Genomic DNA, 22,452 nt, shown 5'->3' on the forward strand with positions numbered 1-22,452 from the left:
GGAGGTGGGTCTTAAAGGGTGAGCCGGAGTTAGCCAGGGAAGAGGACACGCAGAGGGCTTCGAGACAGAGGGAGGGACAAAGGCACAGGGGTAAAAGCTGATGGATCAGCTGATGGCGGGGGGTACCTAGGGCTTAGGGGATGATGGCAACCCTGGCCTGAGAGGGGAGCACGACTCAGTCACCCAAGAGTTTGACTTGCAGGTTAAGGAACTTGCTCACGTGATTTGCTTTCGGCAGAGTGCGGGGCGGGGAGCCCCCCCTCTGAATTCCCCACTCCCAGCATCCCCAGAAGCCCTGGAGCACTGCTTCTCAGTGCTAAGTAGACAGTAAATCTATCAGATCGAGATTCGAGGGAGGCATCTCTGGTCAAGGCCTGTATTCAGGCAGGAGCCCTGGAGATCCTCAGAAGCAGACAGGTTTAAGAAAATTCTCAGGAGGCCAGATGAGAGGGTATGGTGATAGATTAGGGCATGGGGAGACAGAGGAGCCAAGGGTGATGCCTGGAGTTCGGGCTTGAGCGTCTGGGTGGATGGTGGCGTCACCTACTGAGAAGGGGACCTCACCATCCTGACTGATGCGTTCTGGTTCCAGGCTCTGCTGAGGCTGATCTCAAAAGATAGGCTCAGAAGTGCCCATGACAAAGGTGGTGGAGAATCCTAGGCTTTGCAAAAAGGTCCTGGTTACTGACCCACAAACTGGCATGAGGCTTTGGCTCCATGGGCCCAGGACTGGGAGGGAATCTTGTCACCTTGGAAAACAGAGATGCTCTTAAGAGCAGCACACTGAGATAAGGGTGCTGCTTTGTGATACATGGATCCTCTCCACCTCCACCATGCAGTCTCATCAGAGTAAATTTCCCTTGCCAGGCAGTCCAGTGACCCCCATGACCTGCTCCCCTCCCCCCAAGGCTGAGAGAAGTTAGATCCTGCTTTGTGGAATCATGATTCTGACCCAGGAAGGGGGTTTTTGGTGCACGGTCCTCAGTCCTGAGTGGGAGTCCTGGGGCCTGGACTGGGTCTGGAGCAGGATTGGGGATTGGGACTAGGGTAAGTCTGGAGTCTGATGCCAGTCATCAGGTCCCAGGTTCATGACAACCTGTTAAGGGCTCTAGGTCCAGTTTGAGTCTTGGTTGGGTGTCTTGGTCCTGGGTCCGTGTCCCAAATTTTTGGGTCCAGAACCCTGGTCTGGTCCAAGTCCAGGCCCAGGCTCTGCCCCCAAGTCCAGGGTTTGAAGTCATGATAGTGGTCTAAGTCGGGGGTGGAATCAAGGTTGGGCTCAGCAACCAAGCTGGGATCAAGGTCATGGTCTGTGGTTGGGATCAGTGTTTGAGGTCCTGGCCCCAAATCTGGATCTGGGGTCCTGTAGGGGGTCAAGGGTCAGCATCAGGGTCTGGGTGTGAAGGGGGTTGGGTCCAGAATGGTGACCTGAGGTCATGGTCAGTCTGAGATGATGATCCAAGGTCTAGTTCTGGGGGTCCTGTTTGGAGTCTGGGGTCAGGAATGTGATCGGGTCTGGTGTCAGGTTTCTGACTGTGTCCAAGGTCAGGGGTCAGGGGTTATAGCTAAAGTCTGAGATCCAGGTCCCTGGGAACACATTCTGCAATGCCAGTCTGGGGTCCTTGCCGTGGTCTATAGTGGCCCCTGGGGTCACATTCTGCAATGCCAAGTCTGGGGTCCTGGCCATGGTCTATGGTGGCCCCTGGGGTCACATTCTGCAATGCCAAGTCAGGGGTCCCGGCAGTGGTCTATCGTGGCGTCTGGGACCCGAATTGTGCCCCGAGTCGTGGTCAATGTCTAGGTCTAGGGTCTTCTGCTGGCGAGGGGCCCTGTCGTGTCCCAGGTCAGGGGACAGGTCATGGCCGGTGGGGGCAGTAGGCGGAGAGTCGAGGCCGGGGTGGCCGCGGGGGTCAGGCTCGGTCCAGCCCCGCTGCCTCCAGGGGGCGCCGCCGCCCGCCCGGCCGGCCCCTCGCGGGCTCGCTGGCGCTGTGCGCGGCAGGCGGGGCCGGAGGCGGCGGCGGCGGCGGCGGCTCCGGGGCGCGGGCGGCGGCGGGCGGCGGCGGCGGCCCGACTGCAGTCCCGGCGGGAGCCGAGCGAGCCGGGGCCGGGCCCAAGCCGGCGCCATGGGGCGGCGCCGCCTGTGAGCCGCGCCGAGCGGAGCCGCGGGCGCCGAGCGGGGCCGGGCGGGCGGCGGCGCCCGAGGCCGACGGAGCGGCCGGGCCGGGCCGAGCGCGCCGAGCGGAGCGGAGCGGAGCGGAGCCGAGCGGCGGGAGAGGCCGCCGCCGCCGCCAAGATGGCGGACCTGGAGGCGGTGCTGGCCGACGTGAGCTACCTGATGGCCATGGAGAAGAGCAAGGCCACGCCGGCGGCGCGCGCCAGCAAGAAGATCCTGCTGCCCGAGCCCAGGTGAGGCGGACGCCGCAGCCCCGCGCGCCGGCCCCGCGCCTCGGCCGCCCGGGCGCTGGTCCCGCGATCCCCTCAGCCCCGCGCAGCGCCGGCGTTCGGCAGCCCTGGCCGGACCCCGGCGCCCCCGGCCCTGTGCACCTGAACACCCGGGGCGCCCCAGCGCGGGGGCTTTCCGGCTGCGCGGGCTCCCCGACCCGCCCGGTGCCCCCGGGCCGGCTCTGCCTGCCTCCCTTTCGCTTCACACACTCCGCCTGGCCCCCTTCTCCTTCAGCCCTCTCGCTCCTGCCTTCTTCCCCGGGGGTGCCGTGCACCCCCTTCATCCTCCTCCGGAGAGCCCAGGGTACCCCCTTCCCACCGCGGAGTCCCCCGCCTCTGCCTGCCCATCTCCCGGAGCCCGATTGTGTCGTCCATTCTGTCGCTGCCCCGACTCCCAGCACCACCCCCTTTGGGGTTCCACCGGCCCCCACCCTGGCCCCCTCGGATGGACCCTTCTGTGAGGTTCGGGGCAGACCAGTCTTCCGGGGATCTTCCTCGGTCTTCCCGCGGGGCTTGGGGTGGGAATTGAGAGTACTCTAGGGGCTGGGGGAGCGGTGGGGAGCAGGGTCCAGTGTGCACCCCATGGCTCTGTCCCTCTCCTCTGGAATTCCTCCTCTGGCAAGAGTCCTGCCTGTGGTACCCCAGGGGTGCTGCTTGTCAGGGGATGTCCCAGCACGCCTGCAGCAGCTGGATCACAGCTGCCTCCTCTCTGTGAGATAACTGACCTGATACCCAAGTTTCACCTGCTCAGGGTTTAGGCGCAGGAGTGGACAGCGTAGGGACGGTAGCTGAGGCTGTCCAGCATGTTATGGCTTCGAGAGTATTTTCCCATCCCTTGAGCCTCGCAACAACCCAGGGGACCGGTCGGTCAGGGGTGGTTTTGTCTCCATGGAACAGATAGGGAAGCTGAAGGCCCAGACATGAGTGGCCTGCCCAGTGTCACAGGTAAGCCAGGGTGGTGCTGGCCACCAGAATCAGGGCTTCTGGCTTGTGGTTCCACGTTGGGTCCACCACTCTAGCCTGAGCCCGGGCCTGGCCATTCTGCTTGAAGAGCCATATGCCCTGCCAGCCAGGACCCTGGGCGCATCCTAGCCGTCCTGGTCTTATGTGACTGTGGGCAAGTCCCTTCCCATTTCTGGGCCTCAGTTTTCTCATCTGTGAAATGTGGATGGTGTGAAATAACGGCTGTGACTCTGTGGCATCCTGAGTGAAGCGGGGCCCAAACGGGCTTGGGAGGGGTGGGTACCGTGCCGACGTCTCCAGTGCTTTTCTCCTGCCGTTCACTGGGTTTCGGATTGACTGAACACCAGGCCTGGGAGAGGAAAATTGGTCTGCGTTTTGCAAAGGCCACGAGGGCCCTTTTTTTCTAAGACATTTGCAATCAGATTTCTCAAAACAGGAACCAGACTGACTGCCAGCCGGGGGCTGTCCGGGGAGCAGCGACAGTTAGAACAAAAATGAGTTCAGAAATGACAAAGCCACGAGGGAGGAAATGGGGGAGTTGGCCTCTGGGGCGCCCAGCGGCTCTCCTTGGTGGCCACGGCCTCGAGACCCTCCAGCAGGTTGGACTTCAGCAAAGCGTGAGGCGGGGCTTTTTCTGGAACTCTCTGCGTTTGGGTAATCTCGCCCCAGAATGCATTGCTGGCGGTGGGGCCCCGCCTTGGCTTGGCTCTGCAGGTGTTAGAACCCTGAGAAACAAGATGTTCCTCTTTTTCTGTCCCCATTACACCCTTGATATCGACTGCGTTGAAAGGAGTAGTGGTGGAAATCATGATAATTTATTTATTTCTGACATCTGTCATCTCAGCCGATCCAAAAAACCAGCCCGCGAGGTTGGCAAGGCCATGTCTTACATGTAGTAGTTGCTCAAGAAATAGCAGGACTGCGTGGTGTCTGAAAGCAGGGGGGCTGTGAGGTTGAGGGGAGCAGCAGGAGGCCGAGAGCCAGGGATCAGGGGTCCTCAGGTAGGGTCGCCATCTGGCGGCGCAACCTTGGGTGGACAGCCGGCACCTGAGGGGGCCCTCGCCGTGAGCTGAGGCTGGGCGGGGGCTGGGAATCCCCACTTTGCACCTTGGAGGGTACGCAGCCCTTTGCCTTATGCTCTGCACACCCCCTGGGGCTGATGCCTCTTGCCCTGAAGATTGTTCTGACTGTATCTTACAGTTGCCAGTTTGCAAAGTGCTTTGTACCCCGTTTTATCCTTTTCACAACCATAGGAAACGGGCATGGCAGGTGGTATTTTCCCACTTAATAAGTCGAAGCACCTGAGGCTCGGAGAGGGGAAGAGACTTGGTTGCAGAGGCGAGGTGGTGTTTGAATTTGGGGTCTCCGGGCTCCCAGGTGCTCTTTCCCCACTATACTTCCTGTCTTCCACATGCCCTTCCGAACCTCTGCGCTCACCCTGGTCCTTCTCTTGAGGAATGTGTGCCAGCTGGCCCCCCATGCCCAGGGAGGGTGGCCTGGAAGCCACCAGGCAGACCCCGTGCCATCAGCTGTCTTGGTTCACAGGGCCCAGCCCCCTCCCCGCCTGGGGTCACATCTTCCCCTCAGCCATGATTTTGGGGTCAGGGAGGAAGGCCATGGTTTCCCTAGGACAAGGTGCCATTTGGAGCTGTTTCCACCTTGGGGTGGTCCATCTTGGCAGCCTCCCTGCGGCTGGTGCCTGGGTTGTGGCTTGGCTGGGAGCTGCGCTGGCTCACAGCTCTGACTTCTCGGGGCTGGGGAACAGGAGCTGTTGGGCACAGGGCCACTTCGAGTTGGCACAGGGGCCTCCCCTTCTGTCACCCTATAGAATCCAAAGGAGACAGACTCATTTCTCGCCCTTCTGGCAGAGGGAGGCAGCTGTGTGGCAGTAGTCCAGAGACCCGACTTCCAATCGCGCTGCAGTGCCAGCTCACCTGGGCCCTAGGGATACCCCTTATCCTGGCCGAGCCTGCCTCAGTTTCCACCTCAGTCCAACGAGGGGGCTGCCCTTGACTGATGGACCCCCCGACACACACCCCCCCATGCGCCTTCGGCTCTCGGGGTCTGTGGTGAGTGCCGCTGTCCGGAGAAGCTGCTGTCTGCCTTTCCCAGCAGCGGCCACGGTCCCGCAATGATCGTCATTTGCTTAATATGACCACGGAGGCCTCATGTAATTAATCTCTGGGCTCCTGGCAGAGGAGACCGGCCTGGGCGGTCCCGGGAGATGCCCAGCTCTCCCTGGTGACTGCAGCAGCCCCAGTGGCAGATGTCAGAGCCGGGTGCCTCTTGCAGCCTCTCCTTCTCTCGCCTCTTTCTTTCCTGGTCCCTCCGCGCCTCCCCCCCCCCCCCCCCCCCCGCCATGAATTTCCTTCTTCCTGCCCTTTTCTGGCTTCCCTGTCTCCCAGACCCACCGCTCTTCCTCCACTGCTTCTTCGTTCCTGTTAACTCTTTGCTCCCAGGACTTCCTGCCCTTGGTCTGCGGAGGGAAGAAGCTCAGGCAGTGGTCTCTTGCTTCCTCTTCCCTCCGCTTCTCCATCACCAGCAGAAACCCTACTGCTTGCATCCTTTATCCCTTACCCAGAACGTTCCGCTCCAGTAGCAGCATTTTCCCACCCTATTCCTCTGCCTCCAGCCGTCCCCTGCCCCCGAAAACAAGATTATCTTTTAGGGCACTCATCCCCTCCAGGTCTTCAAAGCTCCCCCCTACCCCTACCCCCACTCTCCCCAGGAGTGGGTCTCCAGGACCTCTTTCCCCATCTGTTCTCCTTTCCAGATCATAGGGTTTCACATTTTTGCCATTAAGTTGCTCGCCCGCCTGCCGTCTCTCAGCAAATGGATTCGAAGGGAGCGTGAGCTTGACAGGTTGGAATCTGTGCCGGGGAATCTGGGCTCTGTCAAGCCAGGAATAACGTGCCCTATTAATGCACGATCAGTCCTTAGTAGTAAACTCCCGGTGACGTCAGGTGTAGGCACAGTCTGGGGCGGCGTTTCCTGCCCGCCGCGGGCACCTGGGGAGGCTGTGCGGAGGGGTCGGGCTGTGTGCACACAGCTGGAGCCTCCAGGATATTATGTTCCTGCCTTGGAACAGACAGCAGAAGCCAAGAGGACCTGAGAGGCTTTGAAGAACACACAACCTCCATCACACCTGCCCTTATTATTATTATTATTTTTTTTTTTGGCTGCACTGGGTCTTAGTTGGCACACGAGGAATCTTTGTTGCTGCATGTAAGATCTAATTCCCTGACCAGGGATTGAACCTGGGCCCCTCTGCGTTGAGCGCACAGAATCTCAACCCCTGGGCCACTGGGAAAGTCCCACACCTGCCCTTCTTTTTTCCCCATGGTCCCAAGGGACCAATGTCCTCTGCCGATCACAGAAGACAGAGTTATACTCAAGTTATCCCTCATCTGTTTCAAACAGGAGATACTAAAAAATGAGGCATTTGGCTGCAGACTTTTCTAAGACTAACCTGCCCTCTGCATCGCTGCTAACAGGCAGGGTAGTGTCTCGACTGGCTGAAAAGCAGGGTTTCCGAAGTGGGTTTTCTGATGCTGACGTGTCTGCTGCTCTGTTCTCTGAGCAGGGAGGCCATTCTGGGTTTGGGGTTCCAGATAGCTCTCTTCCTGGGAGTGCAGGGCAGGGAGCCCTGGAAGTTGTTCCGGGTTTGTTGTCACGGGCCGAGAGCAGTGAGTGGCAGGGAGCGACAAGGCCACGGGAACGTCTTTTCCCGTGAGCCGTCACTCTGTGGCCGCCATGCCTCGGTGGGCTCGTGGGTGTGGTGCCATGTGGTGTCATTTCTCTTCCCTGGCCCCGGACTTGTCCAGAGCTGGCCGATTCGGTCGCTGTTTCCCACTTGGTATGCGGTCCTTCCTCGAGCTCTGAGGATGCTGTCAGCCCTGAGGAGAGTCATTGAGCAATATTCGTCAGAAGCCCCCCGGGACTTCCTCATACCAGTTGGCACCATGGTGCCAGGGTTCCTGGAAATGCCCCAGAGGAGTGCCCCGGCCGTGGCGACAGCCTCTGGTCTGCTGGCTTGCCTGCCGTCTCTCCCAGAGCGTGTTGCTTCCTGGCATGGGTGCCCCCGAGTGCAGAGCCCCAAGGCCAGCTTGCACCGTGGCTCTAACATGCTGTTGCCCAGGAGCACAGGAACCGTGGCCCCTGGCCCTGCCACGTGCCAGCTGGGCTGCCCCAGCCTGATTGGCACCCACAGCCAGGATACAAGTCCAGGGTCCCCTGGGACCCTGCACCCAGCTCTCCCAAAGAGGCTGGGGGAGGCCCCCACCTGGTGGGGGCCCCTTTCTCAGGCAGGGACTGGACATTTTCTTGCCACTGGCTTGATTGGGACTCAGGGTGTGCTGCTTCTCAGCTTCTTCTGTCCTCGATTTCCTCACCATCAAGATGAGCATGTTTGCTCCTGACCCTGAGGTCCCTCCCCATCCACAAAGGCTGCGGTCTGTGACCGAGTGGGCGTCATCTGGGAGGCCACCGTGCCACAGAGCGAGGGACTTAGCTCTCCCCTTGAACCACGTGGTGCCAGAAAGTGCCGGAAGCTCTCCCGCTCAGCCCTCACCCTGCCGTGCTGGGGTGGGGGGCCGGAAGTGCTGTCTCCCCGGCCTCCAGGCAGCTCCTACCCGGGGGCCCTTGCTCCTGGCAGGGCAGGTATTGGGCTCTGCCCACGGAGCCCCCCGGGCTGGTCTGTGAGCAGAGTGGAGTTCTAGCCCTTCAGGCTCGGGGAGAGGCTCACAGGCGCAGCCCTGGGGAAGGGTCCCTTTGTAGCCCCACTCCCTGAGGACGTGGCAGCTGTGATCAGATTCTAGAAGGGGGGCTCCCGCCAGGAGAAGGAGGCCCGACGCGATAGGCCACGTTCTCCTATCGCCGTGTGCTCTCTGCCTTTCTCAGCGGTCAGCTCAGTGCTGGCGATTCAGCGTTTGTTGACATCCTCATTTTACAATGGGGAAGCTGGACATTTAAAGTCTGTAACTTGGCCTGGCCTCTGGGAGGGGGGAAGGAAGAGCCATTTGAAGCCCAAGCCTGGACACCGGGCAACTGCGGGAACCAGGGCGGCCGAGCCCCTTCCCCCCAGAGGCTGGGAGGCGGAGGGTCCTTCGGGGGCAGGGACAGAGGAATGATGCAGGCGTGGGGCTCCCCTGACAGCCTGACGTCCATCTGGGGGCCTGCACGCTCCTGGATATCAGAGTCATTGACCTGGGTGGGGTCAGGAATGCTGCTGTGGGCTCATCGCCACTCAGACTCTGCCAGTATCAGGGCGCCGGGGTAGGAGACAAAGGTGACCCAGCCCAGGAGGCTGCCACTGCCTCCCGTGCCAGCCTGTACTTGCCACCCTGGCAGGAGCGTCCCCCACGACACGCTTTCCTAACCTGCCAGCTCCCTGGGCCCCAGCCCCGTGGGAACAGACAGGAAACCCTAACGTTGCCGCCTGGAGGCCTCCCCTTCAAGGACTGCCGAGGTTGACCTCGTGTTTGGTTCGGGTTGGGGTTGGGGGGTTGTTTATTTTATTTAGAAAACATTTTTTTCTTTTTAAGGAAGAAAGTGAAGTGCTGCGGGCTGGGAAGAATGCTGTGGCCATCCACTCCGTGCGGTCTTCCGAGGGAGGCGGGGTCTAGCTTGCTGTGCCCGAGGCCCAGCCGGCAGCAGCAGAGCCCCTGGGAGGGAGGAGGAGGTCTGTGCCCGGCATGGTGCCCAGAGAAGAGCTGCTGGTTCCGCTGGCTCTCAGGCAGGCCCTTGGAGAGCCCGTTTCCCTGGCCTTCCCTAGCCTACAGGGCCCCGCAGAGGGAAGTGGAGGCCCTGCTCCCAGCTGGGCATTCCCATCGTGTGCCACCTTTGCTGAGCCTGGGCCAGTCCTGCTGGTTCCTGGGGGGGTGGGGAGGAGCTTCCCCGTGACTGTTGCAGAGGCCATACCTAGCTGCCCCATGGGGTCATCTGATAGGCTGGTGTCGCTCTGCCTGTCACCCACACCTACCTGTCTCTGGACATGCCCCTGACCACCCCTCTGACCGTCCCCCTCTGTGGAGGATCAACATTCTGTGGTACGTCTTTCTTGCTCGTTACCATCCCCTTCCATAGACCAAGAGGTCCTGAAACCCAGGAATGGGATGTGGACACAGAGACCCAGGAGCCGAACCGCAGAGCGGTTGAGGGCCCAGCCCTCCTGTCCGCCTCCCAGGGGAAATCTGGCCCCTGTGGGGTCCCCGGGGCCACACACCCCTACCTCCCGGCTGCTTGGTCTCGTGGACTTGTTGAGCCTCCGTTACCTTGGACTGGGCCCCCCTGCTGTGCTCCAGCCAGCACACCGCCCAGCCTGTGTTCTCGTCCAAACAGGAGGCTCTGAGCTGCCCTCCGCCAGGCTGGGGGCCCAAAGGGATGGGCGCACGCTGCGGCCCGCAGCCTCCCTGGGCTCCCATCTCTAGTTTGCAGGCCCGGGGCAGGGGCTGGATCTTGCTCAGTGTCACAGATTTTTAAACTGATGTGTGTTAAGTGCTTGGGGGGCTTTGGGGTCGGGTCTTGCTTCCTGAGTCCCTGCAAGTCCCACAGGACCAGGGAGCTGTGTTCTTGGCGGAGGCTGGTGGTGACTGTGAGTAGGTATGTGGCCCCCAGGAGGGAGGCTGTGCCAGCCTGGCTCAGGGCCACTGCCCAGCCTTGGAGTCCCCACGGCCGTGGAGGGCGTCCTCGCTTTCCGGGACGGAACTGGCTCTGAAGTGGTAGCTCAGGGCCACTGGGCCCCTGGCCCTCAGCTGGGGCTCTTGTCCGCCGGAGTACAGGATGGGGACATAGAGGGCCGTCTGGGTCATCGGCACCCTGCTCTCCTGGTGGAGACAGTTCTCAGGGAGGGTCACAGGGCCTCCGAGCTCCTGGGATTGCAGCTCCAGGCCTGTGCTCACAGTGGTTCTGTGTGTGCCCACGTTGCCTTGGGTGGCTCCAAGTGCAGGCAAGGGCCTGGCCAGGTCAGGGCTGGACCTCCACCCTGACCCTCTCAGAAGGGAAGGGCAGGAGTCGCCCCACCTGCGAACCTAGGTTAGGGCTAGGGCCTGGGCAAGGTCTGCTGGTTACGCTGGCCTTCTGACCTCAGGCCCCCTCTCTGATGGGGCCTCGAAAACCCCAGCTGGCCTTGTCAGTTCTGTCTGTCCGTCCATCCGCCAGCCCCAGCCTGCTCCTACCCCAGCTGGTTTCAACCCTCCTTCCTGGCCCCGCGTCATCCTGGGCTTCCCCCCGTGGTACCTCCAACAGAGCCCGTCCACTCACCCGCCGCCCAACCGAGCTTCCCACGTGTGGTCTGTTGAGCCTCCTCCCTGCCCAGTGGCTCATCCCGGGCCAGGCCTCCCGTGCCTGTCCCCACATCCACCACCTGCCCTGGGCTTCGCCACCTGTCGACATCCTGTTTGCATTTGAGGAACCCAGTGAGGTTCCGCCTCCTCCACGCGACCTCTCCAATGGCCCAGAACGTTCTTTCCTGCCTGAGTCTCCTCCAACCGACTGGGCCCCATGCAGTTTGTCTCATGTTGTCTAATGTCATGGAATCACAGATGCAGGACCGGTGCCCTGGGTGGGCCTCCCCGGGGGGCAGGGCTGCATGGCGCCTTCCGGCAGGTGGTGGGCAGCAGGGCCTTGTGCTGGACTCCACGAGACGGGCAGGGATACGGAGATGTGGGCACACAGCGTCCTTTTCATCTGTGACCTGCTGATGGCCCCCCATATCCTGAGGCCCTGTGAACATGTCGAGAGCTAGGTGGGACCGCAGCCGGTGGCTGGGCGGGACGGCAGGTGGCCCAGGAAAGGAGAGGAGGGGAGACCAAGCTGCCACTGAGGCATGAAGCCTGGCCAGGTGTGACTTTTCCAGAGCGCTCGGTGTTGGGGGTGAGATAACCGGGGGCGGGGAGTGTGATAACCTGGGCTTCCGCGGTCACAGGGGCAGCCCCCCTCCTCCGCTGCCCTGGAGGCAGCTCAGGGGCAGGGGTCTTACTTTAGATATTAGGGACAAGGGAGCTGAGGCTTGACTTTTTTTTTTCCCCAATATTGAAATATGATCCACATGACAGAAAATTCACCATTCATTCATGCTTCATTCATGCTGAAGCGCTGAAGTCGGTGGGTTTCAGTACCTTTACCGTGTTGTGCAGCCCTCATCGCCACCTAACTCCAGGACATTTCCATCACCTTGTAAAGAAACCCTGGCCCATTAGAAGTTATTCCTCTTTTCTTCTCCAGCTTTTGACACTCACTCATCTGCTTTCTGTCTGTAGATTTGCTCCTTCTGGACTTGTGGTATAAATGGAATCATATAATGTGTGGGATTTGGTGACTGTTACTTGGTGGAACACTCTCAGGTCGGTCCATACTGTGGGGCACACGTATACCAGCCTTTCACTCCGTTTCATGGTTAAGCAGTATCCCGTTGTGAGGATGGGCTGTATTTTCGTGATCCATCATCTGCTGATGGGTGAAGCCTGGCTTTGAGGTTCGGCCAACTCCCTGAAGCCAGCACAAGGAAGGGCTGGGACCAGACTTCCGAGCAGCCACCTGCTGGTCACCCTAGCTTTGGAAGACGGAGCTTTGGTGGGCAGACAGGCTCCCTCAGGTCCCACTGGTGTGACCCACGGTCAGGTCCAATGGGGTGGCTGCCTTCCTGGAAGGGAGCTTGACGCCCACCGGCAGTGCCCTCCACTCCGGAATCCAGGGGAGGAAGCAGCCACCCTCCAGGGGAGCAGGGCCAGCAGGCCTGGCAGGAGCCATGGGGGCTCTGGGTCACCCCCGCCCCCCCTGTCTTCCAGCATCCGCAGCGTCATGCAGAAGTACCTGGAGGACCGGGCCGAGGTGACTTTCGAGAAGATCTTCTCCCAGAAACTGGGTGAGTATGGTGGGGGCTCTGCCAACCCCAGAGCATCCGCCCCACCTCCCGGTCCGGCTGCCAGGCCAGGGGGTGGGGGCAGGAGGCCCCTGGGGCTGCCTTTGTGCGGCACCCCAGCTGACCAGGCTGTGTGCCCCCCTCTCTGCCAAGAGATCTCCCGTCCACCATGGGGGAAGCACAGGGCAGCAAGCGAGCCCCGCTGCTGGCGGCAGGGCCAGGACCCAGCGTCTCCCAACCCCTGGCTGTTGCCCCGGGAGGCCCCTGATGCGGGGTGGGGGCCCAGCAGTCTTCCAGGGCCGCCAGGGAAGTTCCTCCTTTGGGGTTTTTGTTTTCGAGAGTTGCAGCTTCCCCTTGGCGCAGGCACAGCTGCTGGGGCCGTTGGTGGAACTGACAGGAAGGGGCGGGGCCCTTCCTGTGGCGCCTGCCGGGCTGTGGTCGCCCCCGCCCCCATGGCCCTCTTTGTGAGCAACCTGCGCTGGCAGGCCCCTCGGCGGCCTCCTCCAGGGCCCCGGCCTTAGAGGCGGGCACCCGGGGAAGGGGGCAGCGGGGCCTGGGGAAGCAGGCTCGGGCCGCACACAGCTCTGACTCGGCCTTTCCGGGACAAGGGACCTTGGCTCTGAAATGGGAGTGGCCTGGCCCAGAGGTCAGGCTTAGGGAGTCTGTGTGTTAAGGAAGCCTGCAGCGTGGGTCCCCTGCCTGGGCTGTGTGACCTTGGGCACATCGCTGCCCCTCTCTGAGCCTCACCTGAGAGCTAGCATTCTGGAGCCCCACTGCGCAAGACTGTTGGACAACAGGCCCAGGTGCGGTGGTGGCGATGAAAAGCCCCTCGCCCACTGGGAAGGGGCGGGCCCCACGAGGGCTCACATTCCTCAAGGTCCACCGTTGAAAGGCCCATCTGCCCTTACCAGAAGCCGTGGCCGAGAGCTCTTGCAGAGGGGATAGGGCCCCCAGAGGTGTGCAAAGTCACCCAGCTTGAGCCTGGACACCCATGTCGGGCTACAGGGAGTTGGGACCACCCTTCCTTCTGCTGGCCCTGCAGGGCTGCTCTGGGGCCTGGCCCGTGGCCCGTGTCCTCCAGGGTCTCCTGCCCACCTTTCCTGCAGCCCGTCTCATCCCCTCCTGTCCCCAGAGGCTGTGCTCTCTGGGGCCCTCTGCTCGCACCCTCTGGCCTTCCTTCCCAGGACCTGCCGCTGGGCAGAAGAGCCCTGAGTTCTACTCAGGTTGCCACATACCACCTGCCTGACAGGTCTCCCTCAGTTTCCCCCACTGGACCTGCCGCCCCTGTCCACCTGTTTCAAGTGGCAGCTATGAGAGTCAGCCTGATGATGGAGGGAGGATATAAGGTCCAAGAGTCTCTTTGGTTGGTGGTGACCTCCGAGGCCACCTTGCCCAGCCTCCATCTGGGGCAGGGACCACCTCTGCCACCTCCTTGGCCAGTTCTGCCCAGGAAGCACCAAGCCTACACCCACCACCACGATGGGACGGCCTCTGTGGGGCTATGACTCAGCCTGATGCAAAACACTTGCTTTCAGGGTACCTGCTTTTCCGAGACTTCTGCCTGAAGCACCTGGAGGAGGCCAAGCCCTTGGTGGAGTTCTACGAGGAGGTGAGACTGGGCTGGCCTGGCCCTGCTGCACGTGGGGAAAGGGACGGGCTTGGGCTGCTTTCATTGGACCTGTAAGACAGTCCCGTGCCCCGCTGGGCCAGGGCTCACCTGTGGGGATCTTGTCCTCTAGATCAAGAAATATGAGAAGCTGGAGACAGAGGAGGAGCGCCTGGTCTGCAGCCGAGAGATCTTCGACACGTATATCATGAAGGAGCTGCTGGCCTGCTCACATGTGAGTGCCTGGGGCCCGGGTGCCAGCCTGGGCGTGGGGATGGGAGGGCTGGCCCCATGGAGAAGTCACTCGCCTTTCCCTCCTTCCCCAGCCCTTCTCGAAGAGCGCCATCGAGCACGTCCAGGGCCATCTGGTGAAGAAGCAGGTGCCTCCGGATCTCTTCCAGGTGTGTGCTGGGCTTGTCCCTGCTCCCGCCCAACCCAGCAGGGGTCCCTCGCAGGCGGCACAGGTCCTGGAGCCTGGTCGGCTCCTGCTGTGGCTCAATCACCCACCTCCCACTCCCTCCCTTAGCCATATATTGAAGAAATTTGCCAGAACCTCCGAGGAGACGTGTTCCAGAAATTCATCGAGAGGTGAGAGCGGGGCACGTGCAGGAGCAGAAGGTGGGAAGAGGCCGCTCTGAGAAGGGGTGCGGATGCCCTGGAGGAGAGCAGCCGGCCTGCTTCAGTGCCCAGCGTGTGGGCACCTGGACCTGTCTATACCCCAGTGCGGCGACTCCTAAGAGGTCGCCACTCCCCCACTCTCCTGCCCCACCCTTCTCAGCACTAGGCACCTCAAAGCCCACCTCTGTCTAAAGGGACCGAGGGACCAGCCATGTGTCTTTCCCCCCATGGACTATCTAGCCCCTTGCTGGGCCCACTGGGGATGAGAAATATCAGGCTGGTGGTAAGGATGGACACTGCCCACTCCTCTGCCCCCTGTGGCCAGCCTGGAGGGTGTTCCTTGATGTGTCCCAGCTGCCCGGCCATGGCATAGGGGCTTTACTGGGAGTGAGTGGTGTATCACTGGATGTAAGTGAGGAGGGAAACAAGATGAGCCTGGTTGTGGATGTGGTAGCAGGAAGTCGGGGTCAGATGGGAAGATCTCACCTCGAAGTTTATCTGATCCAAGCAGAAACCCAAAGACCGATAACAGTGCTGGCATTGCCGGGAGGGGGGTGGAGGCAGCCCGGTCTGGCATTCTTCCTGGCAGGCCCGGAAGAGGACCCTGAGGCTTGGGAGGGAGCCCAGGCAATAGCAGTGGGTGGGGCCAGCTTGCCCCCAGCATCAATTTCACTCACTTTCTAAGGCTCAGCTGATCTTGGGTTTTTTCTTCTCTTGCAGCGATAAATTCACACGATTTTGCCAGTGGAAGAATGTAGAACTCAACATCCACGTGAGTGGGCTGGGTGGGCGTGCAGAGCCCTCTCCCTGCTGCTCCTCCCCAGGGCCCCGGGGCAGTGGGGGGAGCCTACCTTCAACCCCCAGGGGCAGCTGTGGGGTTGGTGCTGGGACCCCAATGTGGATGGTTCCAGGCAGGGTGGCACTTGGGAAGGATGACGGTGGCCCTGGGTCAGGAGCCTTGGGGGAACCCCCTGCTGCTCCCGGGTTGGGGTCCGGGCAGCCTGCAGTGACCCCCCGGCTGCCACCCCTGCAGCTGACCATGAACGACTTCAGTGTGCACCGCATCATCGGGCGAGGCGGCTTCGGTGAGGTCTACGGCTGCCGGAAGGCCGACACGGGCAAGATGTGAGCACCGGGTCCACTGCCTCGGGTGGGACACCTGAGGGGGAGGAGGGCCCCCCCGGGGGGGGGGGCCCTGAGGACTGCCCACAGCCCACCGCGCCCCTGGGGCCCTGCACTGAAGGTGCCAGCGGACTGACTGAGGGACCGGCCCCTCTCCCACAGGTACGCCATGAAGTGTCTGGACAAGAAGCGCATCAAGATGAAGCAAGGGGAGACTCTGGCCCTGAATGAGCGCATCATGCTGTCGCTCGTCAGCACCGGGGTGAGCGGCAGCCCGCCCCGCCTCAGCCCCCGGCTCCGAACCAAGTGCAGTCTGCGCTGACCTCTTCTTCCACCCACTCCTAGGACTGCCCGTTCATCGTCTGCATGTCATACGCCTTCCACACACCGGACAAACTCAGCTTCATCCTGGATCTCATGAACGGTGAGTGCCTGGCCTGGCCCCAGGTGGACCTCGGGGCTGGGGGCTGGGGTGGGAGCTGAGCGCCGCCCCCCTCCGCGGGCTGCCTCCCTCAGGCGGGGACCTGCACTACCACCTGTCCCAGCACGGGGTCTTCTCCGAGGCCGACATGCGTTTCTACGCCGCCGAGATCATCCTGGGCCTGGAGCACATGCACAACCGCTTTGTGGTCTACCGGGACCTGAAGGTGAGGTGCCGCCCCGCCCTCCTCCCGCCGTGGCCCCGCCCCTGTACGTCGCGCCCCGCCCTCCTCCCGGCCTGGCTCCTCCCCTCTTCGTGCCCCGCCCTCTTCCTTGCCTGGCTCCTCCCCTCCGCAACCCCCCAAAACCCCCAACCCAGGGCCCTGTCTCTGGACACCCTTACCTCTAGACAGCCACCCGGCTGGCGTGTTGCCCCGCCGGGTCCTGTCCTGAGCTGCTCACTGAGCCTCCTCCACAGCCGGCCAACATCCTGCTGGACGAGCACGGCCACGTGCGCATCTCAGACCTGGGCCTGGCCTGTGACTTCTCCAAGAAGAAGCCTCACGCCAGTGTGTGAGTGCCCCAGCCCCACGCCCTCTTCCCGCACCCTCCGACCCACCCGCTCATAGCCTCCTTACTCCGCCAGGGGCACCCACGGGTACATGGCTCCCGAGGTTCTACAGAAGGGTGTGGCCTACGACAGCAGCGCCGACTGGTTCTCCCTGGGCTGCATGCTCTTCAAGCTGCTGCGAGGGTGAGCAGGCCGTCCCAGGGCGGGTACACAGGACAGAAACAGGCTCTCCCCCAGGCCAGGAAGGAGGCTGGGGTTGGGTGGGGGCCCCCTGCCGCCTGGCTGTCAGGGGTGGCACCATCCCTGGCTTTGGCAAGGATCATTCATGGGCGTCCCAAGTGGCACTAGTGGTAGAGAACCCACCTGTCAGTGCAAGAGATGTAAGAGATGCAGGTTCGATTTCCGGGTCAGGAAGATCCCCTGGAGGAGGGCATGGCAAGTTCAGTTCAGTCGCTCAGTTGTGTCCGACTCTTTGCAACCCACTCCAGTATTCTTGCCTGGAGAATCCCCAAGGACAGAGGAGCCTGGGGGCTACGCTCTATAGGGTCACACAGAGTCAGACATGACTGCAGTGACTTAGCAGCAGGCCCTCATGCAGCCTGCCTCAGTTTGCACATTCCCGTTCTCTGACCTTGGACTTTGGCCCTTCTTGCCCAGGCATAGCCCTTTCCGGCAGCACAAGACCAAAGACAAGCATGAGATCGACAGGATGACATTGACAATGGTGCGTGGAGGGTACCAACCCGGGTTGGCTGGGTGGAGCTCATGCGGGGCCGTAGTGCAGCTGGGGTCTCCTGTGGGCATCAGGGTCTCGGCTGCCAGCAGCCTACCCTCTGGCCTCCGGCCCCGTTGGCTCTCCCTTCCCCACATTGTCAGAGCAAACATGCCTGCTAGGGGCATCTGGAAGCTCTCCATCTGCCGGGGGCCTGGACCCGCCTGCCACTGCCTCACGCAGCCTCAGGAGGCCCAGAGCTGGGTTGGGGGCCGGGGTGGGCCTCTGCCAACGTCCCCTCCTCCTCCCTGCAGGCTGTGGAGCTGCCTGACTCCTTCTCCCCTGAGCTCCGCTCCTTGCTGGAGGGGCTGCTGCAGAGGGATGTCAACCGGAGGCTAGGCTGCCTGGGCCGAGGGTGAGTGCCCGGGACCCCGGCCATTACCCCAGGCCTTCCCGCCCTGCTGGGTGATGTCCACACTGCCGTGTCTAGGCCTCTGCAGGGGTTGCTGGGGCAGCCTGCCCGAGCCTCTGCCCGTGTCTCTCTGAGGACAAGGGCTGTGTTTTGTCACTGGAGCCCCTCCACTCCGTGGTCCCAGCCTCCTTGGCAGAGTTCACAAGTTGGGGCTAGGGCAGCCCTGCCCATTGTTCCCAGGTGGAGGGTGCGTGCCGTACAGCTGCTGGGGGTGGGCGCAGACCAAACAAAGATGATGTTGCTAATGATGATGACAGCAGCTTTTTATGTTTATTAAACATTTACTAAGCACTGGGCGTGATGTTGCAAGATTCCCAGTATTAAACTCACCACAGCCCTATGCCACGGAGACTGCTGTTCTCCCCATTTTAAAGATGAGGAAACAGGCTGAGGTTTAAGGAACTTACCCAAGGTTGCAGAGCCAGAGCGTGGCTAAACCAGCAGTTACACCTAGGTCACCTGTCCCACAGCCCAGACCTCGCCCCCCCCAACCTGGGTGGTGCCAAGCCCCAGTGACCCTCTCTTCCCACAGGGCCCAGGAGGTGAAGGAGAGCCCCTTCTTCCGTTCCCTGGACTGGCAGATGGTCTTCTTACAAAAGGTAACAGCCCAGAGCCGGGGCCGGGCGGGGTGCTCAGGAGCTAGGTGCTGATGCCTAGCCCCTGTTCCACCACAGTACCCTCCCCCGTTGATCCCCCCACGAGGGGAGGTGAATGCAGCAGACGCCTTCGACATTGGCTCCTTCGATGAGGAAGACACAAAAGGAATCAAGGTACAGGGCCTGGCCTGGCCGCCCAGCCCTGAGCACAGCTGGCAGAGTCCTCCACCCTCTGGCCCTGTGAGACCCCCATGCCAGCCCCGTCTGCCTGGTGGGCCTCGGCTCCTCCTCCCCACACGTCCCCGGGGGTGACCATTGGACCAGACCACCATGTTCCGGGCCCTGCAGCCGAGCTGGCCTGTGGCTGACAGCCGTCCTTTCTCCACCCTCTTGGTGAAGCTACTGGACAGTGACCAGGAGCTCTACCGCAACTTCCCCCTGACCATCTCGGAGCGGTGGCAGCAAGAGGTAGCAGAGACTGTCTTTGACACCATCAATGCTGAGACGGACCGGCTGGAGGCCCGCAAGAAAACCAAAAACAAGCAGTTGGGCCACGAGGAAGGTGAGGGTCAGCAGCTGCTGTGGGCGCCCACTTCCCCCTCTAGAGATGGGAAGCAGGCTCAGGTTCAGCCGGGGTCCCTGCCAGAGAGCAGATGATCCAGGACTCAGACCCGGCTCGGGCGGCCGGCTGAGTTCTCTCTTGCTCTCCGCGTCAGACTACGCCCTGGGCAAGGACTGCATCATGCATGGCTACATGTCCAAGATGGGCAACCCCTTCCTGACCCAGTGGCAGCGGCGGTACTTCTACCTGTTCCCTAACCGGCTCGAGTGGCGGGGCGAGGGCGAGGCCCCGGTAAGGAGCAGCCGGGGCCCTGGAACCCCTGGGGTGGGCGGGCCAGCCAGAGGGTGGGGGGGCAGTCCCAGGCCCTCACCGCCCGCTCCCGCCCTGCAGCAGAGCCTGCTGACCATGGAGGAGATCCAGTCGGTGGAGGAGACGCAGATCAAGGAGCGAAAGTGCCTCCTCCTCAAGATCCGAGGTGGCAAGCAGTTTGTCCTGCAGTGCGATGTGAGTGGTGGGGCCGGGGCAGGTCCAGAATGGCTGGGGCGGGGTCGGATGGGGCGGGGACAGAGTGTGGCTGGGGCGGGGCCAGATGGGCCGGCTCCGCCTAACAACCAGGTGTGCGCGCAGAGTGACCCAGAGCTGGTGCAGTGGAAGAAGGAGCTGCGAGACGCCTACCGCGAGGCCCAGCAGCTGGTGCAGCGGGTGCCCAAGATGAAGAACAAGCCGCGCTCGCCCGTCGTGGAGCTGAGCAAGGTGCCACTGATCCAGCGCGGCAGCGCCAACGGCCTCTGACCCGCCCGCTAGCCCGGTCGCGCTCTTGCCCGCCGGCCTTTTATAAACCTCTAATTTATTTTGTTGAATTTTTATTATTTGTTTTCCCGCCAAGCGGAAAAGGTTTTATTTTGTAATTATTGTGATTTCCTGTGGCCCCAGCCTGGACCAGCCCCCAGGGAGGGGCCCGCTTGCCTTGGCTCCCGCTGCCACCCACCCAGCCACTGTCCAGCCACCTCACCCTGCCCCCAGGGGCCTCCGCTCCCGGTGTCTCCCCCACACGGGGAGAGCAGCAGCCCCCAGCGCCCTCCCGCCCTTCCCCAGGGATGGTCACCTGGAGTTGGGCCTGCCGTCCCCTCTCCCCAGCTCTGTGCCCACAGCACAGCTGGGTGGCCCGGCGGCCCCACCCAGGGAGGCTGCAGCACAAGGAGGCTACCTGAAGTTCCACCGCGGCCCCTCCTGCATCGACTGGGACACAGGCCTGCACTGACCTGCCCTCCAGCCAGTCGGTAGATAAGGGAGCCTGTGGACTCGCTGACCCCAGGGCCTCCCACGTGACTTAGGCTCCTGCACCCTTTCTTGGGAAGAGCCCCCGTTTTACTGGCTGCCTCCACTTGCACCTTCCCTGGACACAGTGGGACCTGGCCAGGAGGGTGGCATTGGCAGTGGCTGCTGCTGCCCCCACCCCAGCGCCCTCTTCTTCCCACCCAAGCGCCCAGGCTCAGGGACCACAGAAAGGCACCTTCGGTGCTGTGCCACGCTGGCCTCGCCTGGCCCCAAGCCCCCTCCCCTGGGCTGGGCAGGGCCTCTTCTGCTCGGAACCGTCGGGGACTGGCCTGGGCTGGCCGGGCAGCACAGTGCGAGGGGCGGGTGGGGCAGCCCTCCCCGCTCCAGGTCGCTCAGCGCCCCTCGCTGTCCAGCCCCACGTCCCGTCGGTGCCACCGCCCCCAGGGCGCCACCTCGCCCGCAGCATGCCCCCTCGTGCCAGTCGCTGCCGTGTGGTGTCGCGCCCTCCCCCGGGGCTGGGTCGGCAGGCCCTCCCCTCCCATCTACACTCCCCGGGGCATTCCTTTGCCGATTTTTGAATGTGATTTTAAAGAGTGAAAAATGATACTATGCGTTTTTATAAAAAATAGTGCCTGACTCCTTGGCTATGTCAGACTCTTTTTGTGCCCGAGGGTCATTTTCAGCCTCTCCCGGGGGTGGGGCCTGAGGAGGGAAGGTCTTGGTGGCGCCAGATCTCCACCTTCAGGGCAGGCACTCACAGCCTGGGGAAGGGTGGGGGTGGTTCGCACCCTGCCTGTCCCATCCTGGGGGAGCAGAAGGGAGTCTTCTGCCCACTGCCTGGGAAGCAGGAGGAGGTGCCTGCAGGTTGGTGCTTAGTGTCCTGTTTGGACTGGCCGGGCATCTAGCCCGCTGGGGCCCACACTGAGGGCACTGCTGTGGACAGATGAACATCTCTGCCCTGGGGGCCACACACGCAACCTCTGGCCTCAGCCTCTGGCTTCAGCCTAACCTCTGGCCTTGCAGCTCAGCCTCCAGTAGAGGTCCCTGAAGCCTGAGCGATCCCCCAGCACCAGGCTTCACATACCCAGAGGCAATGTTCAACTTTCTCCGCACATCTCTGCTGTCTAGGCCCCCATGGGTGATGTCGCTGCTGCCCTTTCCATGCAGGGCTCTGCTGGCAAGGACTCAGGGCCCCAAGGAGTCCCAAAGGAAATGGCTTTTGAGCTGGGCCTCCAGCACTGGGGTGGACGAGGTGGGGAGGACATTTCTGATGCAGGGAAGGGTCCAGCGGTCAGGAGTGGCTCAGGTTGGCAGCAGTATTGTGGGAAGGAAGCAGGCCTGGGAGGCCCTGAATGCCAGGCTAAAGCCAACCCAGAGTCCAGGGGCACTTAGTGACTGCAGCACAAAGATGGGAATGGAGATGGAGCCTGAACCTGGATAGGCTCTCGGGAATCCTTGAAGGTTCTGGATGGGCTGGGTGGTGACTGGACAGCTGACTGCAGAACTAGTTGCTGGTTACACGTGCAGGGTGTTCAGAAGGAGACGAGTGAGGGAGCCAGGGAGCCAGGGGAAGGGGCCGTGATTCTGTCCAGGGAAGAGATGTCATGATGGTGGTGGTAGAGGAAGAGATGCAAAGAGGCCAGATGGAAAGAACGTGGCCCAGCAGGAATGGGCAGGACTTGGGGACGAGAGAGGTCGGAGCCCACGATGGTACACCAGGAGGGCCCTGCGGTCACTCAGAGCCATGACGGAGCAGAGCTGGCCAGAAGGGAGGAGGGTGGACGTGGCTGCATGTGGCTTGAGACCTGCTGATGGACTGCATGGGCCTTCAGGCACAGAGGGGTCCCAGAAGGAGCTGAAATGTGGTCCTAGAGGTGGCACCAGGGTGACATTGGAACAGATAGGCTTTCAGCTGGGAGAATCCTGATTTGGGAGTCAGGAGGAGTCCTGGAAAAGGTTTGAGAAGACAACGACATTAGGAGTCAAGGACCGGTAGGGAGTTGTGTTCAAGGCTGCAGAAATCAGGACAGGCTGGGCCTGAGACAGTCCAGTTAGATTTGGGGTGAAGAGGGCTTGGGGATGGGGTAGCACTTTTTAAGGAAGGTGGAGGCTAGAAAGAGCTGCAACAGTGGTGGCCGGTAGGGCCTGATTATATTTTACTTTTTTTATTAAAAAAATTTTTTAACACCAAAACCATTTGTATTGGGGTATAGCCAATTAACAATGTTGTGGT

At 61.8% G+C, this 22,452-nt stretch overlaps 1 protein-coding gene across 4 annotated transcripts; it reads left to right on the top strand.

Moving 5' to 3' along the window:
• The first annotated feature begins 2,180 nt into the window (after positions 1–2,180).
• Positions 2,181–20,855, top strand: GRK2 (G protein-coupled receptor kinase 2). 4 transcript variants are annotated; one of them, XM_044943761.1, is made up of 21 exons: positions 2,183–2,403; positions 12,189–12,265; positions 13,798–13,871; positions 14,002–14,103; positions 14,195–14,269; positions 14,395–14,456; positions 15,207–15,258; positions 15,520–15,611; positions 15,771–15,870; positions 15,954–16,032; positions 16,125–16,255; positions 16,507–16,601; positions 16,675–16,782; positions 17,257–17,323; positions 17,626–17,726; positions 18,316–18,382; positions 18,458–18,553; positions 18,779–18,941; positions 19,096–19,232; positions 19,335–19,445; positions 19,569–20,855. In XM_044943761.1, the coding sequence occupies exons 1-21, from the start codon at positions 2,291–2,293 to the stop codon at positions 19,731–19,733; spliced, it is 2,067 nt and encodes a 688-aa protein (XP_044799696.1). In that variant the 5' UTR covers positions 2,183–2,290; the 3' UTR covers positions 19,734–20,855. The 4 variants fall into 4 exon arrangements, with proteins under 4 accessions (XP_044799697.1, XP_044799696.1, XP_025142541.2 ...); XM_025286756.2 differs by having other exon boundaries at positions 2,185–2,403; positions 19,332–19,445; XM_006072690.3 differs by lacking the exon at positions 2,183–2,403 and adding an exon at positions 11,674–11,744 and having other exon boundaries at positions 19,332–19,445.
• Positions 20,856–22,452: the final 1,597 nt, after the last annotated feature.

The sequence above is a fragment of the Bubalus bubalis genome, chromosome 5, assembly GCF_019923935.1.
Source record: "Bubalus bubalis isolate 160015118507 breed Murrah chromosome 5, NDDB_SH_1, whole genome shotgun sequence".
Classification (NCBI taxonomy): Eukaryota; Metazoa; Chordata; class Mammalia; order Artiodactyla; family Bovidae; genus Bubalus; species Bubalus bubalis.

What these genes read in the sequence shown, in the direction of transcription:
- GRK2 (XM_025286756.2), top strand. Translation starts at nt 2,291, where the DNA reads ATGGCGGACCTGGAGGCGGTGCTGGCCGACGTGAGCTACCTGATGGCC. An exon ending in ATGTAGAACTCAACATCCAC is followed by an intron (nt 15,259 to 15,519) that starts GTGAGTGGGCTG and finishes CCACCCCTGCAG; the next exon opens with CTGACCATGAACGACTTCAG. An exon ending in AAGAAGCCTCACGCCAGTGT is followed by an intron (nt 16,602 to 16,674) that starts GTGAGTGCCCCA and finishes TTACTCCGCCAG; the next exon opens with GGGCACCCACGGGTACATGG.